General features: G+C 42.8%; 1 protein-coding gene across 1 annotated transcript in view; it reads right to left on the reverse strand.

Annotated features, from left to right (window-relative positions):
• The window catches only part of LOC129110086 (intermembrane lipid transfer protein VPS13B-like), a 328,960-nt gene that overhangs the window by 285,757 nt on the left and 24,537 nt on the right, over positions 1 to 18,666 (reverse strand). The window contains 7 exon segments of the mRNA XM_054622236.1: positions 801 to 938; positions 1,474 to 1,596; positions 3,158 to 3,253; positions 6,463 to 6,737; positions 11,595 to 11,769; positions 13,266 to 13,447; positions 14,638 to 14,805. Coding sequence (XP_054478211.1) covers positions 801 to 938; positions 1,474 to 1,596; positions 3,158 to 3,253; positions 6,463 to 6,737; positions 11,595 to 11,769; positions 13,266 to 13,447; positions 14,638 to 14,805 — 1,157 coding nt within the window.

Consider the following 18,666-nt stretch of genomic DNA (forward strand, 5'->3'; position numbering starts at 1 on the left):
GTTGAATAAGCGTCGTCCCAGCTGTGAGCTTCGTGTTAAGTCGGTTCTCGGCATGGTTAACCGACTGCTTCATTTTTCGCAATATGGTTTAGTCTCAGCTATTGCTTGCTTGGATGTCCTTTGAAGGCTTAGTGGTTAGTCTGCTTAATTGTGAATGTACTGCATATGTTACAAACAACCTGTAACATTGGTAGAATTCACTACAGGCAAACTATTTAACTGATGTAGCTGCTTGGCTGCTCTCATGCTCTCTGAGGACCTCAATCTGAAAAAGCATGGTATGCTCCTGCATTTTGGCCTCCATCCAAACCGAAGTCAACTTTAAAAAAAAAAAAGCCAGTTACTGATTTTTTTTCCTAAAATTAAAATTTCCAGAATAAATATAGTAGGGAACATTGTTCTTTAGTACAGCAGTATTTGGGATGGGGACTTCTTGCGCCAACTTTACAACTGTTACAGCTCTGTTGATTTTCATATCTCGACGTCTGTGAAATTTCCTTTCACTTTGATTCCTTCGTAGTTGGTGCAAATTATAAATTATTAGCTACACATTAGCAAGACAGCACCACATTTTTAATGTTAATACATCCTAGCAACACACGCTGCTAGGCATAGTTGCGTCTGCATTCATATGAACGTGCATTGCTAACAAAGGGGGGAATTTAGTCTAGGCTTACGTTTGGTGAAACCCACAAAAAGTCCATTCTAAAGGTTGGTCTTATCTAAGCTTAAGCAGTAATAACCAGGCTTAGTAAAGACCGGCTGGTGCCCACGCTCCAGAATCTCATTTTCTTTTTGACCTTGTGATTGGCGGTATCCAGGATGAACTCAGCCCGGACTCCGTTGTTCTCTGGACTGCGATAGTCAAAGAGAGAGTTGGTAAGGTAGGTCATCCCTTTACTGCTTAGGCTTTCCCCACAGCTGAAGAACACTGCATCCTGCAGAGACAGAGAGACGAGACGAGGAGAGGGTGTTCAGAGAATGGAAGCAATATTTAAGATTATTTCAGATGTCACAAGAATACAACCTAGACCAAACTGCAATACAAATCTTATCCAGAAAGTACTTTGCTGTCCCTTATTAAATGTTTCTGTAGGTGGACCCACAAATAAAAATAAAATTAAAAAAACTTTAAACAACACATTGATGAAATACATCGATTTAAATTGAGCCCAAAAGCGGTGCACTGCACATGAGCAGATGGAGACTGCAGCTGACACAGTGGTGTATCTGGCAAACACAGAGGATTACGGTGAATTACAGAGAGGCAGCTGGGTCTCTTCCATAAACACACCAGACCACATCTCTACCTCCTTCTGAAAGCTCTTGGGAGCAATAGAGGCTGCGGGGAGACGGTTTGGGTGAAACTCATCTCCGTTCTGGGCTTTTAAATTATTTTTTCTTTATCCCTCTTACTCAAGTTTTTTGCATTTTGTTTTCATTTTTCCTTGAGGTTTTCAGGGCTGTCTTTACCTCTTCACGTCGGTTCATGTTTTCTTCAAAATCCCGTACTCCCATGATGCCTTTCAGGCAGAGTGCCCGGGAACCCACAAAGCCAATCTGACAATCGAAGAAGGGCTCCCCCATCATCAGCACCTGGAATAAAAACCGTAGGAACAGACTTTAAGCAGTTTTTATACTCCAGATGTATCCACCTGGACATGAAAAACAATGTGGAAACTGAATAAACTCTGGAGCCCTTTCCTCCAGTGAGGAAAATAAGGAATACAACAACCTGTGCAGTTAGAAAAAAAACTAATGAAAATGAATATTAATATAGTAAATAAAACTAAACAGAAGTCGACAGTGCTAGCTTCAGAATCCTTTCCTCTCCAAAGAGAACACCCAGGATGTAAAGTGTCTTAAATCAGTCTACAGAAGCCTAGTAAAACCAGATCTGTGCAATAATTCACAGAAATTAAGTAAAAGTAGAACATAAAATTTGAAAAATAATGACAGTTCAGGACTCAATTTATTGTGAATATATCACAAACAAGGTTCTCCACCATGACCGGTTTGAGGCTGAGTTGGTTTGCGGTGCTGCTGAGGTTGCGGGCTCATTCCTTTATGATAAAAAAAGACACCAGGGGTCAGATAGCTTCCATTTTCCCTTGAGTGTGGTGTGTGAGTGTGTGGTAGCAGTCCAGCAGCCACCGTTACCAGTAAAGGTTTGGTTGTCTCTCCCTCACCGTGCCTGTTTCACCCAGCAGACAACTAAACAGAGAGCAATCCAATAAAACTTTACGTTTCACCACACAATAATTACAAGGCCTAGTTTTCCCTGTTTTACTAGCCACCCCTTCGCCTTTCCGCGCTCTCACTTTTGGTCCCAGTTCAGACTGCTCTCCCTCTCTTCCAGCAAAAGCATAAATTACAGAAATTGGAATTGGAAATCTCTCAGAATTTCTCACATCTGGTGGAGAGCTTAGAAGCAGAAAACTGTTTTCCTGCTCCAACCAGGTAATCAGAGAAAAAGGTTTTTAAAATATTTTCTACGCCGAGGGGGAAATGCGGAAATGATCAGAGTTGGGCCCCGACTCAGACACGGATTCCTCTGTGTTCACAACAGGCCACAGATTAGTGACCTGGAGAGGCTTTATAAAACTACTTAGGAAGGGGGTTAAGAGGAACAAAGGAAACACTAATAATAATAATAATAATAATAATAATAATAATAATAATAATAATAATAATAATAATAATAATAATAACACTAACACTAATACTAATAATAATAATAATGATAATGATAACAATAATAAATAATAATAATGGAGGGTCAAAAGGGAAGGACAGGGGATCTGCATTTGTCTGTCCAAGTTTGGCCCTGATGGGTAACAAGGTTACAGATGTAAGTATTGGTAGAGGGCAGATTATCACCAAAAAATGTAAATGAATGCTTGGTCCTAATGTTTTTGTAATAATAATATTCCTCCTCGTAAAATTCGTTATAATCCAGAGATGAACAACGTGATTGAAAATCTATATCAGGACACATTTTCACATTTGCTTCAATATTAATAAGTGTTACAATTCACATAAATCTATTTTAAACATCTGTACTGGACTTTGATTAGTTGGTTAAACAAAAGTTAAAGAAAGCTGTCATTGGTTAATGTCGCTTCTCAACAGATTTAGGTGTAGCATCTTAAAGTACCTCAATAGTGATTCCCTCTTGCTCCAGGCATATCACTTCTCTGGACTTGACCTTCTGAGGACTGTAGTAGCTGCTCTCTGACTGGGTCTCTGTCAGCTGGGACAAAAGACAGAGACAGACACCATTAAATGCTCTTAAGAAAGAGTGAGTAAAGATCAACTTAATACATTATTTAGCAGTCAAAGCCATTTTGCCTTTGAGCTGATTGCAGTAGAAGACAAAAAGCATCACATTTAAACAGTTCCTATTTAATCAAAGAAAGAAAAAGAAAAATGGTTCAACAAGTTGTCACAAAAGTGACATGTAAATGTAAATTTCAAAAACTGAAACTTTCCAACGTTTAAATTTGTGTTACTGTTAAAGTTTTGTCACATCCAAAAGGTAGATATTTACCAAAACCAATTAAACAAGTCTTAAAATTACAGTATTTACAGCCGTGTAAGAGGCAACTCCAAATATTGGGAGACGTCAAGGGATTCTTAAGCTTTGTTTGACAGAATAAGTACTGGTTTTGGCAATAATACGGATCTCAGAGAAATTCAACACTAAAACTGGAACTCAAACAGTGTGTGTGTGTGTGTGTGTGTGTGTGTGTGTGTGTGTGTGTGTGTGTGTGTGTGTGTGTGTGTGTGTGTGTGTGTGTGTGTGTGTGTGTGTGCCCGCAATCCACTGCTGAAACAGATACATGATCTGAAAAATAAACAAAAGCTATGCAAGTCTTTGGATGTGAGGGGCAAGAGGCCCCCAAAAATAATGCTTAAAACCAGAAACAATAACATCCAAACAAGGACAGATGACATTTGTTCTTAGATCAGAGGCTTAATGCCAGCCTTGGGACGTTTGAAGCGTTTTCTTATCCCAATTTTGGACACAGGCCAAAGGCATTCATCAAACCACATGACAGTCGCTCCTCTCTGACTCTAGGGGAGGCCCGCTCTGCCTTATTGGGGATGACAATCAGAACATGACTAAAGCACTCGGGATACCACAGGCTGAACTGATAATGCACAGTGATTGAAAGAAGAGCATTCATTCTGTAGAGATAGATGCAGAGAGAGACTAGCTGAAGGGAGAGGGGTACAGAGCCGTGATGCTTTCAAGGTCGCCCGGTCTAAGAAAATGTGTAGAGCGAGCTGTGCAGGCCCTTCGTCCATTCAACTTTTAGCACAGGAAGCAGGTGCAGTGCAAGGAGCAGCTGGGCCTTATTATCCCCACTGATGGAGCGGACTCTCTCACCCTCGCTCCCTTCCCCTGGTTCGATTCCGATGGTTTAATCATGTGCCGGGAACACTCCATCCCCCTCCAGGTCCCTGGGAGAAGCAGTGAGCAGGGAGGTTAAATGATCTGACTAAAGTTTTGCCCCTTCTGACGACATCAGTGCATCGTAGCACTGACACTGAATAGCTGCCGATCAGACAGACACAAACACGATGACTGTTTGTCCAATAAGAACACTGAGGGGGATTTCCGGCTGTACCTCGGCCGTAAACAACACATCAGACACAGAAGCAGTGTAGCACCACTGCACCAACACAAATGCTTAACGCCGAGCTACTGCTGCCACTGCCGTCCCTGCTACCTCTCCTTTTTTTACACTTTGGCCTCATTCAAAGGTTAGGAGTCCAACACAAATCAAAGGATTCTTTATGAGGCATCTTGGAAGTGTTCTGACGTTGGATGTGACTATCATGGGGGGTCCTTTATCTTCAAGTCCATTTCTCAGAAATGTAACACGGTAGAAAAGTTGGAAGCAGGCTCTGGGAACGCTTGCTGTTGTTGTCGAAATAAACGAAAATACCACAACAAAAAGAATGGCGTGACGTCTGGCGTGCGATAGAGTTTGGCAGGTGTGCAAAACACGAAAGAGTGGAACAAATTGGTAAGCGCTGAAGTATGCATTATGTGTGTTAAAGTCATTAAATGATCCTGCCAGTTTCTCTGATCAAACAGATTCTGGGGAGTAATGGGTCAGCAATCTAAAAATACCTCTCTGATTTCATGTCCATGTTAAACGCAGGTTTGGGCAGTGGCTGCTCAAAGACGTGAAATTCCCTCAAACTAAATACTTCCTTGTAGGAAAGAGAGGAGAACGTTTCAGCTGTCTGCAATTACTCCAGACGAGAGGCAATTAATTGATTAAAAGAACTCAAACAATACAGGAACAATTTAAACCTTATTATTATTAAAGCACCGTGGTCTGTTTGGCCCAAGACATACCTCCCCTCTACTGATCACACACGCTGTGAAACACACACACACACACACACACACACACACACACACACACACACACACACACACACACACACACACACACACACACACACACACACACACACACACACACACACACACACACACACACACACACACACACACACACACACAGTAATGTGATCCGAAGTGGCTGAACCTGAGGGGAAACGCAGATGAATTCAAACTATTCTGAGTGAGCAGGCAGGATTAAAGTTTGGGATCCATTTTCTGAATAGTCATCGCACCACGTATGATGTTTAAAACATTAACGTGACCCGAGACGTCGGTTAGCGGTTACACTGCCCTCCCCTTATACCACACACCGAGACAAAGAGGACTGTGACTTCCTGAAGATCAAGCCCCTCTTTGAGACTCAAACTGAAAATCACCACAAAATATAAGCTGCAGCGATCGGGTGGGGAGAGGGGGTGAATAACGGCGGCCAGGGGGAAAAGAAAAACCAGCTGTAATTGTTAACACAACGATATCTTTAACCAGGAAATTCTACATCAACATTAAATATCATTATATGCAGAACTTCCCCAAGAATTTCCTGACTTACCATGAAAGCCCCCTATACAAATTGGTTTTACATTTTGTGTAGTACACACATTAAATACACATCTTAACAATCTGTCCATGCACTTATGGGTTGTTGTTTTTTACATGAAAATGTGTTTTTGTTGCCACTGTATAAAATGTATTAGTTTATCTAAAATACATTTTATTATTTGAATAGCACATCTTAACTCTGATTGAAATTCAAACTACATGTATTTACTGTCAGTGTGAGTCAGAATACTTATAACTTTAAAACGGTGTAGAATATTATAGTATTTATTTTATTTTATTCTGATATTTGGCATTAAGTTGATCATATTTTTCCTTGTTCCCATGACATGATACAACTTTAAACATGGAAGAAACTGGAACTGTCATTCACCAAATGTACGCTGGCCTGCCTTGTAGCCCCCACATGATTTAGTGATGATCTGGTAATGGAATCATAGATGATGATGATGCACGACTTTATGAATCAGCTGATTTACCTTGAAGGTAACAGAGGCTTTGGTGCAGTAGAAGCCTATAGAAACGATGGGGTCTTTGGGAGTGTGTTGCTGGGGGTTGGTGGGGATGCCTCCTGCCTCTCTCTGCTCGTAGAGGCCTTCCTCATATTCTTCCTCTGCGGCTACGATGGCTGGGACGAAAGACCAAGCCCAGGACACCCAACCCTGGTCTCCCTCTTCAGGACCCCCAGGATGCATGTAGAGGTCTTGGCTGGAGTACTGGCTTGTCCCCTGGCTCTCCATATCCACATCCATCCCTGAAGGGGTAAAGAAGGCATAATTAGTTGAAATGCAAAGATATGCAGATGATTTTCCTGTACTGTACTTTAAATACTGTCAGGGTTAGTGTCTGCAGGTCTACTTTTACCCCTATAAGGAGCCTGTTTAAGATTCTTTAGGTGAATATTTAGACACTTCCAAACCTTCAAAGATCTGGTCCAAACAAAGAAGACTTTCCAATTACAGCAACAGAAGAGTCAATTTAAAGGGGCAGGTTGTGAGCACAAACTGGCCAAACAGAGAAAAAACAGGTTATAATGGAAGTGTTTGTTCCCAATACAGCATGCTAAATTAATTTCTCCATGCCCTTGGGATGGTTTAATACAAGCAAGATGTTTCAGCTGTCAACCGAGCACACAAAAACAGCAGAGACCAAGGCAGTTTCACAGTGGAGCTGCCAATGCTCCAGTGTGCAGGTGTGTGATGCATGAATGAGAGAAAGAGGAAGCCACGTTCCAATGGAGGCCAGAGGGCACCGTCTGTCAGCCAGCATCCTGACAGAGGAGAGCCTTGACTGGGCTTGCTGGATCATGGTGGTCAGGGCCGCATCCACGAAGGATGCATGCAGCAGGGGGGACCAACAGACTAATATGGAGGCCAAGAGGGAGGCCGAGTAGCTACAGGCCATCAGCACAATCCGGGCCTGGCGAGTACAGGTGAAGGCTAGGAAGGGTAGATTGTGATTGTGTGTCATCACCTAGACGGAGTGTGCATGGGGGTTGACTGGAGCACCGGCTCCTGGGAGGCACAGTCCTCACACCAGGGGGAGAGGGTAATGTAGAAAGTGTTGGCAGATTGAGAATGAGAATGAGTGGAGATAGCACTGCCTGGACAAATATGGGACAAAGCCTGGCCAAAGGGGGATACTTGTATAACTAAAGGGTTGAAGATAAACAGAAGATTGTGAGCAGCAAGATCGAACTTGGCGTGAACTTGGCCTGGACTGGCATGTTGGCAGACATGTGGTGAAGCCCATTCACTTGTACCTTTCCCCCTCTTCCTTAGCAAACTATTTGGGGGGTCTCACAGGTTCCTCAAGCCACCACGCACCTACCCCCTAACCTCCGAACTTGTCCCATCGCGGAAGAGAGAGGAAGCTGATGTCAATACGCAAGAATGTGTAATCCCGTTCCTAGCGGCCTCACGTCCTCTGTGAGAAAACAATAATTGTCCGTGAGGTCACAGTTTAGGAATCCCAGAGGCTAAGGCGTTGAAAATTATGACATATTTTAATTAAATCTTTCACTTTGCGAATTGGCAGTTGGAAATCCCATGTTATGGCTTTTTATCGCTCTTCCCTCTCCCCCCTCAAATCTCCCTGCTGGATTTTATCTCTCATTTCTCTTTTTTCCCCCCTTTTTGTTTTTCCCTCCGTGGAAGCCTTTGAGGTGTCAGTTCAACGAGTTAAGCTCTTTCGCTTCACGTCCCAGCCTGACGAGGCCTACGTTCGAATAGCGAGGCAATCAAAATAAAAGCACAATTACCAATCAAGTGATCAAAACAGAGCGGCTTAAGAAGACTTTGAAGTATTAATCCAAAGGAGGGGAGGGAAAAAATTCCCAGAGAAGCGATGTGGGGTTGGCCAAAAACGTTTGCACTATGACACACAGGATCGCCGTGACAGCGATCACAGCCTGCCTGGAATCTTTCTCGTGGACATGTCCACAAGCAGAGCTCAGAGGCGCTGTGTAATGGGATGTGTCAGGGTCATGGTTGGTTTCCATGAGCCCAAGGCCTCCGGGCAGCGGTGTATGTCTGAGCTAGCGAGTGGCGGCGTAGGAGTGGGCGTGTAAGTGAGTGAGCAGCTGAGTGACATTGAGACGGTGGGAGGGGAGGAGTGAGAGCAGGCAGTGCCCACACAGGCCAGTAGATGTCCCTCCATGTTTATAGAGGGAGAGGTGGGCTGCTTACCTGACCACTGAGTAAAGGCTACTCTGCTGGCCGCCTTTCCAGTCGCAGTTTATCAGAAATATCAGATCTGTCCATTCCCCACTTCCTCACAGGTAATACACTCACATCGGTGCGCTTGCCAACCTACTTTAATATAAAAGAATGGAACACATATCGAACATGTGTGTTGCATAAGGTTTCAATTTAACACCACCAGCGTGACATTGACATCAAAATGCTTTAAAATACGATCAAGCGGTCGTGGCAGGAGAATATAAAAACGCTCTGCGAGACAAAAAGTCGTTTCATCCATGCGCGTCCATTGACTTCTACACTCAACGGTCTCCACACAGATATTAAAAAAGTGAGACGATGATTAAAAAGGGGCCCTGTCACGTCGCTGGGGTTGCATAAAGGGAGCCACATGAGGTTTTCTAACAGGCAGATAGCCTGTGGCCTCTGGCTAATTCGTTTGTGATGCTCCATTACATTGGATAGGCCTCTAAGAATTCAGTGGCTCTCCTACAGAGCAAACACTAAAAATCTACATACACACGCCATTGGACAAACACACAAACAGGCACGAATATAAACATATATGCTATGCAGACAGACACACACATTGCCACTCTTCAGCAGCCACAGTTCATAATTCTTCACATACTTGATGAAACCGTACAGCTTTTGGTGCCGTGACCAGCTGGTCCATTCAAGCGTGTTAGTCATCTGCGTTTCCAACCGCTGAAAATTTTTACAATGTTTCACAGACTACTTTCATATACAGATGGCGGGAAAAGCTAGCCATCTGATCCAGACTGAAGAGGTTTGCTTTGGTTAGTGACACACAAGTGTCCCGCACTGTTCACTTATTAGGGCTATTTATTAATGAGACATTGGCTCTTACCTAAAAGAGAAGGAATCAAACAAACAACATGCAGTCACGGTGAATCATGGGCACATAAACACATTACAAGGCTTTTTCCACTGTGTTAATTGGCAAAAAGAAAAAAAAACACCTTCACATAAGGGAAAAAGTCATATTCAAGACACACACGCACACGCACACACACAGTCAGATTATACAGCAAAGTCTCACCACAAACAGCCTATGGGAAATCAGATGAATGTGATGAAGTACTATGTACGATGCCGGGATCATGTTTCAGCAATCATGTGACAATGATTGTTTCCTACAAACTTGCAACCCACTAAAAATAAATATGCATGTAAGCCAAGTCAGTCACTGTAAGCGTCAACATACATGAATGTTGTAGAGCTCAGAACCTATCAATGGTAAAGGCTGTCTGTACTAGTTAAGGGACATACGTTATATTTTATTATTACAAATAATAAATCATCTGAGCTGTAATTCTACTGCTATTATTAAAAGAATTCCGTTTTTATTCCTTAAATCTGAAATGAATACACTGAAACCATATGTTCCTGCAGCAACACCTCCCAACAAACACACCCACCTACTACAGTGTACACACACACACACACACACACACACACACACACACACACACACACACACACACACACACACACACACACACACACACACACACACACACACACACACACACACACACACACACACACACACACACACACACACACACACACTCCCCCCCCCCCCAAGCTTCTTCACTCTGTCGATTACTTCCAGCATAACAAGATCTGGGGGCGCTCAGGTTCCAAGAGCTGGTCCCCTCTTGTATATTTTTGTGATGGGATACTAATTCATTCTCAGAGGCTCCGCATAGCAGTAGCATGACACCGACTCTTACATCTGGCATTGGACACTGAACTGGAAGCTGCGCCAACTAGCAGTAAAAGTTCCAGGCCAACAGGCAGGGAGAGCGAGTCAGAGGGAGTGAGCCAATGGGCTGTGTTGTGCTGGGCTGCCTGCCTCCCCTCTGCCCACCACTTCCCCCTGCACCATAATTCGCTCCTGGTGCTACAGAGGCTGATTTAGCCCAGCAGGGACCTGGGACCTGATACTGTTCTATTTGGCTTAGATGAGGATGAGTAGTCGGGGAGACATGAGATGGGAGTTTCGGGACTGAGGTAAGTCTATAGTCTATGTGTGTGTCTGTATGTGATGCGCCAGAAACACACTGCATGTGTGTGTTTTGCTCAGCTCCTGGATATGGGGGTGCGATTTCTAGGCCTGTGTTTGATTCGTCCTCGTGTCTTCCCATCATTCTCCTTTCGCCTGCCTCCATCCACATGGAGGGGATCAGGCCTGACGACAACAGTCTGTGTTGAGTTAGATGCCCCAGCTTTTGTTTGTGGAAAAAGCAGGAGGAGTGAAACACCACGGTCAAAGTGATGTTAAATGTCCCGTTTAGGAACAGCAGCCGAGCATTGGTCAGACATAGCCTTCTGAACAGAACAAGGGAACGTGCAGATGAAAACGCTGTCTGAGTAAAGCTTCAAAGCTTTGTGCACGGTTGGATGGCTCATTAACCACTTCCGAGCTTTCAACCACATTTTGTCTGAGAAATATGACTACTCCGGGAAGTACACTCACACACACACTACATTGCTGTGAGACCTCAATATATCATTTCGAGAATTATTTTGATAGAGCCAAAAAAAAAAGTTGCTTTTGTTTTGCTGTGTACTTCTTTTGGTACATATATGTACATCTACAGCAGTATCAGCAAAAAGAGGGCCATTAGGCATACAACTACCAGCTTGTAGGTGAACAAAAGAATAAAGAGCAAAAATTAAAGCCTATTTGACCTAACTTAATGTACTTACATATGCAGATTCTAGCATCTGCTTGTCATCAAGTGGCAAATGCTACTGAAATATAGTTGAAAGAAACTTGGCTTAGGACTTTTGACTTTTGAAAACATTCCAGATTTAATAAAGCAACCCAGAGATTTTTTCCCCTGATAACAATGAATGAAAAAACAACACAAAAAACTCACCAGGTAAAATTGCTCCAGCCTCCCTGACATGAACACTGCCCTCTTCTCCCTCGCCCTCTTTGTGTCCTCCGATTTCCCCATAGTAGAGGGAAATAATCAGCTCTAAAATGCGGATAAACATGGGCAGCTGCTGATCAGTAATGGACAACTTCAGGCTCTCCACCATGGTCTGGATCTGAGGAAAGATGCAGAGTATAAAAGCGATTTTAGTGTTTAAATTATATATTTTGATGTTTCCGATAGGCTCCTGCTTAATGTGAAAAGGAATGTTTAATTAGATGCCTCGGGCCCTATAAGAACTGGTATGGATTCCCCTCTGGCTAGCTGGTGGATGCTGACAGTTGCATGTGGATGATGCATTTCCTGTTAAACAAGGTTCTCTGATGACTGACAGCTACAAACCTCCAACTATGGCCTGAATGCAAGCCAAAGTACTGTATAGAGTAACGGGACAGGAAGTACATAGTTCATTCTTTTAAAATAAAGACAATGTCAGGATGAAAGAGGTCAGGTCCAAATGTAAACAAATACATGCATACATGAAACATGAAATGTGCGTTACTGCAAAACTTTTCATTTAGTCAGAGGAGTTTGTGTTATACATTTAGTACTATACAGTCTTAATACATTTTAATAAAAGAAGAAGCACGGGAAAATAGTCAAACGTGGACTTACCAATCCAACTGCTTAACATGCGGCAACAGAAACAACTACTCTAGATGTCTGTGACTCTGTGGATGGGATACTATGTATACCTTGAATCAAACTGAAGCTCCCTTAACCACAAAGCTGGTTACTGTAGCTACTATATGTAGATGGGAATAAGCCACATCTGCTTTAATTCTGTCCGTTGATAAAAATGTGTTAACAGATAAATAGGAGCAAATTAAATGTACCATGATGAAGCTTTATAGTGGAAAGATGAACCAAACATGAACATTAAGACTGCTGCAGTACATTTGCTGGCTAAACTTTGCAAAATATTATAACTGTCCTTATTTTAACCCAGGGTTTAAGAGGTTAAATATGCATCAGCAGAAATTGTTTACATAGATTGAAATTAAGCGAATTAGAGATATTCTCAACAACAGTGGCGTAGTCCAAAAGCTGTTGCTTCATGACATGAGATCTTTATCTAGACTGGGTGTTTTCAATTACATCAACATGGTTGACTAGCTCTTAAACATTGATTAACTTGGCCAAGATAGGAATAGCATATTGTTCCCTGGGGCAGCTTTTTTCAAACCAAAGAGACTGAAACAAAGTGCCATTTCGCAGATAAGAAGAGCTAATTGAACCAAGATGCTGATTAAAGTCACTTGAGTCAAACCCAAATACTGATGGGTACTAGAGTGACACATCATTATTTGTAGCATTATCTTGCATTTTATTGCAGGAAGTTAAATCTAGCAAAAACAAAGGTCTGTCTTCCAATGGCCTGACCTTAGTCACTATCCTGCTATTGACCTGACAGCAGCTAACCTAACAAAAGCAGGCCAAATGTTCCTCTAACAACTGTGAGCTGCTATGACTAAGTACAACTTTTTCCATCACTAGAATGTGAGACATGTTTGGACGATACCAAAAAGAAATCAGATTAAACCATATAAAACCACTTTTTTTTCTTCTATCTCGGGCTTTGGGAAGATAATGACGGTTACTGCTGCTCACTTTGATGACTGATGGGATCTTGGAATTGATGTTGTCGTAGGTGAAATGGAGACGCGTTCTGAAGGAGCATTTGTACAGCAGCGGGTCCTGGTAAAACTCGATCTTGCCACTGGCATTCCGCTTGTCCAAGCACACAGTGCAGTCGGCGAAGTTGATCACTTTCCTAAGGACCAGCTCAGGGGCTTAACAGAGGAAAATAAAGAAAACACCAAAAATTACATTACTGCACATAACTTTGCATTGAACACATAATAGGTTGACACTAATCAAACAGGTCAACATAATTGCATTGGACATGTATGTGCGGATAGGTCTTATTTAAGTTATTGTGTTAGTTTATACAAGTATACACACACACTAACAAAGAGCAGGGCCTGACAGTAAACCCTCATTATCTGTGATCTAGGGAAGCAGGGGAGATGACACTTAGCAGACATCACAGAACTGTTGTGTCAAGTTACTTTTGTACAACACGAGTGGTTTGTGCTTCTGTGTGTGTGTGTGTGTGTGTGTGTGTGTGTGTGTGTGTGTGTGTGTGTGTGTGTGTGTGTGTGTGTGTGTGTGTGTGTGTGTGTGTGTGTGTGTCATCAGATTCTAATTTGTGACTGATTCACTCACCCCTGACAGCCTGATAACAGCACTCATCATTCCTAGGAATATTTCATTCTCTGCGCGGTGTCAGTAACTACTGTTGGGGCCCCCCGCCCCTTAACAAGAAATTCCACAGTGATAACAGTGACTGAAATTGACCACTACGTGATTTCTCTGTTGATATAGGCTTTTGTGACTCCCTGTGAAGAACCAGCTCTGTCTTCAACATTATGATGGTAGTTCAAGTTTAAAATAATTGTAATTCTCTGACAGAAATCTGAGAAACCCAGGAGTCTGAGCTACCCCAAAGGCTTTGATAGACACCCTTTACAAGATTCAGGAGAAGCCTAAGATGGCATGTGATACATAAAGCGCCCTGTTCAGCGCTGCAACATTAAAGAATAACTGGAAGCTTAGGCACTTTCTACAGAACACAACGATGTGACAAATCAAAGAGTTTATGGTTCTCCATGTTAAAGGTCTGCAGCTAACACTACTCTACTGGAGACTGTCAAGAGGTATGGCTGGATTCACAAGGCCCTGTCCAGTTCTCAGAAATAATATGCAACTAATAGGGTTATTTTTTGACAAAGGGAGAAGAAGTAATTAGTGTCTCTACCTCTAAAAATTAAGAAATATAACACATTAACCATGTAGCCATCAAAAGCAAGGGTCCACAAGGATTTTACTTCTTACTATTCTATTAACTTGTGGCATGCTCGCTCATGATTGATTTACTAGTTAATCCCACTACTGGGGAATGTAAGCAGCCCATGCTCACCAGTGATGTCCATAAAGGCCCTCTCCCACATATCGTCCACGGTGTAGCACTCCGCCGAAGTGATGTTGACCGACAGCACGATGTCGTCCTCCACGTACTTGAGGATCAGGTTGTTCACCACGATGTTCACGTTGTTCACGACGCGCCGAATCAGACTCTGCACGTAACCTAAGAACACATAAGCAAACACATGAGGAACATCCTAAACTGCATGAAGAGATGCACAAAAAGCATACCAAATTACAAGTAGCTTAGACACATAGTAGCTACATTATCATATGTCTACTAATATACTGAGACAACGTAAAATAGTAAAATCCAGACACACATTCCTTAAACGTCTGGGCTCAATACTACTAATCCCTGCCATCCTCATTTGCTCGTAAATAAGACGAGGGCCTGACATGTTATTTTTTTCGCCTTGGTCTATCCCTCTGACATGCAAAGTGAAAAGAAGGTAAATATCCATAAGAAAACATTTTTACTCCTCGCCCTGTCTGAGCAGCGCTACAAATCCTGGTTGGATTTATGAATCTCTGAAGAGCTCTCCACTCAGATGCAAAAGTCCTGTTTAACCAAAAACCATGCACGCGGCGGTGCCTCAGTCGTATCCCTCCCCAGCCCATTATAACCACAGAGGAGCCTGTGCGTTCACTTCAACGTACGCAAGATTCATTGGATTAGCATACAGATGCCCTTCACACAAACAAATTACAGAACTTTATACAAATGTATACGAGACAAGAGTTATTGAGGGCACAGTGGAACTAGGGCCTGGGGTCTTGACAAGAAATAAAAACAAAAATATCCCTTTATAGTGTGATGCTGCAGTTTATGTCATCACTTACTTTCAAACTTTGAATGCATTTATCGGATTTGAATAGAATGAGACAGGCACTTTGAAATGTTGTGGTGATGGAGAGCGAGGGCTTGAGAAATCAACAAATGGAGAAGAAACATAAATATAGAAAAAAAAAATTTGTGGAGGGTGTAATGTTGCGGCTGGTGGCTTTGTGTGGTGAAGAGGCAGAGGGATGCAGCACGCAGGAGAGAGAAAGAGCAGTCCGATGGATTGGGTTTCAGCAGGGCTGGGGGAGCCATCCGGCAGTGTTACCGGTACCTCCTAATGGCCACAGTGACGCCCAGAAACAGAAGCTTCGCAGGAAAAACATACATGCTAAGGTCATTACTCAACCAAGTAAGAAAGAACTTAAAATATTACAGACTGGGGAGTTTCGACCATAAAATATGAAAATATACAGCAATAAATCCTCCTAACCACAGGACCAATGGCATTATTCATTCCTCTCATGTACTGTTAAACACAGTCCCTACAAGTTAAAACATATAAACCTTTAATGCTTTTCCCTTATTTTCCAAACCAAATGTTTGTCTTCCTGTATCTACACGCCTGCTCCCGGGGCAAAACAGAACCAATAATTGGGCAGAACTAAATGGTGCTGTTGATGAAAAATATTTATATGAATTGGTGAACTGTTCTGCCACTTGTAAACAGGCCCGTCGGTGCATTAGCATAATCCAATTGACAAAAGCTCTCATGAGTTAGCTGCCTGACCAAACAGAGTGGCAGGAAGAGAGGATGACATAATATAAACTCCACTCATAAACGCGATGTGTGTTCGTGACATTTGTGCGTGGCCTTGCATGCATGCATGTGCTTGTAGGAGTCGGGGGGTGTGTGTGCCTGGCTGCTTTTCTTGCGTGCATGAATGTGGCCAAGTGTGCGTCTGTGCGCGCCTTGCGGTTCTGGGGTCAGTCTGAAAGCTGCCGTCGCACCTGCAGCCCCGGCAGTAAAACCGGCACTTTACCTCCTGCTATTTCCCCCTCTGGATCTAATTTACCCGTGTCAGAGTGTCTCTCTCTTTTTCTCTTTGCACTCTCTTACACTTGCTGCACCTCCTCTTGCCTCCCACCGGAGTACGGGCCCCCAATCCGTCTCTCTGCGAGCCATCGCGCCGCTCTGAACCTCTGTAAACAATTGACACAGCCAGCACCTGTGCTGCGGCCCACAGGGAAGCAGCCCACTTAAAACTGTTCAACCATAAAATGACTGGAAAAAACAGCTCCTTTATGTGATCTCAGAACAGGCAAAGTACTCTCTTCTGTGCAATACAGGAAAGAAACACTATACTGTCCGTGCTCACCATTTTTCCTCTATATGGAAAGTATTAGCAGCTATCAGCCATGCCAGTTATTAGCCGTGGAGGGGAAGATTGACAAGTCCATCAGACAATAAATGTACTGTAAGTTGGTCCTGCCGTGTTGCCCTGGAATGTAATTAGTACGGTTAGCAATGTAGCCAAGAAAACACATATAGTAGCTACTGTGGGACATGGCACCTTAAAAGTGTTGCATATACTTCAAAAATGTTTTTTATCTTTAATCTATAAAAATACAAAATACCAGGAACTTAAACATGGTGATACAAGGATCTCACTTCCACCGTGACAAGTAACTTTCAGGAGCATGAAGTACTGCAAGCCTATGTTATTACAAGGCTACTACCACCACTTGGTTATGTTAGCCATTTGATTAGCTCCAGGGCCTCTTCTAGTAAAACTGTAGATTCACAGAACCCAGCCATGCATGGTACAGCAGGTCTCCAGTACAGGAGAAAGCTCCGGCCTTTACCAGTATGGGATATTCCTTATCCATAAGTAGCATTTCCCAGTAATACCAGAACAGCTGCTGTATTGATTTATTTTGAGCAAAGGCCCCGGTACCAGGACAGAAGTAGCACTGGACCATGGATTTCTCTCAGAAGTGTGTTTACATTTCAGCCCATGCAAATCTCAATCTCCTCAAATCACACGCATACTTACACAACAGAATCTTGCATGCATGCACAATTCTTGGACAAACACTAAGCAACACAAACACAGTAAATCTAGGTGTATATACTCTCACAAAAGTATATACATGCATGTAGCCTAAACATGGTATAAAAAAGTAGCAAAAGTTGGAGTGAATGCACCCACATGCACACTGAACCTAGCCCATGTAACAATGTGCATTTTGTGCTTTTTGGGCAGGGTGGGAAACATCACTTAAACACATGCACATAACAGTTGTTATCTTAAGAAATAAAAATGCAAATTTGGTCTGAGCATTATCCGACAAAATATGAATGGTCAGGACCAGGCAACAACCTCCGGTTTTGAAGTGTAAAGCCAATGTGGAAGGGTCTAAATGTTGCAATCCCTTTAATGGCCAGCAGGGGCAATCCTCTGGTTGTAAAGACAGCGTCCACTTGTTATATACAGTCCATGGTTAGAACTGAAAATTTGACTCCATAGTTTACAACCTAGCTCCATGTATTAGTTCAATAGGGAAAAATAGAAGAACTGGTCCCCAAATGCTCTTATACTCCAAATGGAAATGGTTGACATAAGAACATTGGTGGATAACTATAAACAAGTCAAATATGTATGTATTATACACATTATTAATATGCCAACAGATGCAGAGTGTCCATTCAAACTTTAATCAAATATCTAAAATAACAAGTTTATCCAGAGAAACTGTCAGACTGCAGAGACACGTCATACTACATGTCCTATGCACATGCAAAACTGTCTCTTTAGGAGAGTTCAGCTTCAAAATCCTGAGTAGAACTTTGATCCACCCAGCTCACAGGTAGCCGGCTGAACCCGGACTCCAAGCGAGACTTTTAAATCTCTTTGAACTCATATAAAACAAAACACATTTCCAATGGTGTGAATAGCACTGGAGCAGGATTCCCCTAGAACAGAGAAATGCGGTTCTCACAAACAGTGGCCGCTGGTCCCCCACAAGCAGCAGTAAACATAATCACTCACAGAATCGCCCAAGGTGGAAGCACTTGGTCTTTGGTCTTTGTGTGGCTACCAATCCCATGGCATATGAATTAACATCACTATTTTCCACCACAGGGAGAACGGGGAGGATAAATTCATTCAGCATGTGAGAGCTTAGGGCCAAATGACTGGATAATTGCTGGTGGCTGCTTTTTAGTGTCGGCCGTGTTTT

The sequence above is a fragment of the Anoplopoma fimbria genome, chromosome 20 (genome assembly GCF_027596085.1).
Source record: "Anoplopoma fimbria isolate UVic2021 breed Golden Eagle Sablefish chromosome 20, Afim_UVic_2022, whole genome shotgun sequence".
Lineage (NCBI taxonomy): Eukaryota > Metazoa > Chordata > Actinopteri > Perciformes > Anoplopomatidae > Anoplopoma > Anoplopoma fimbria.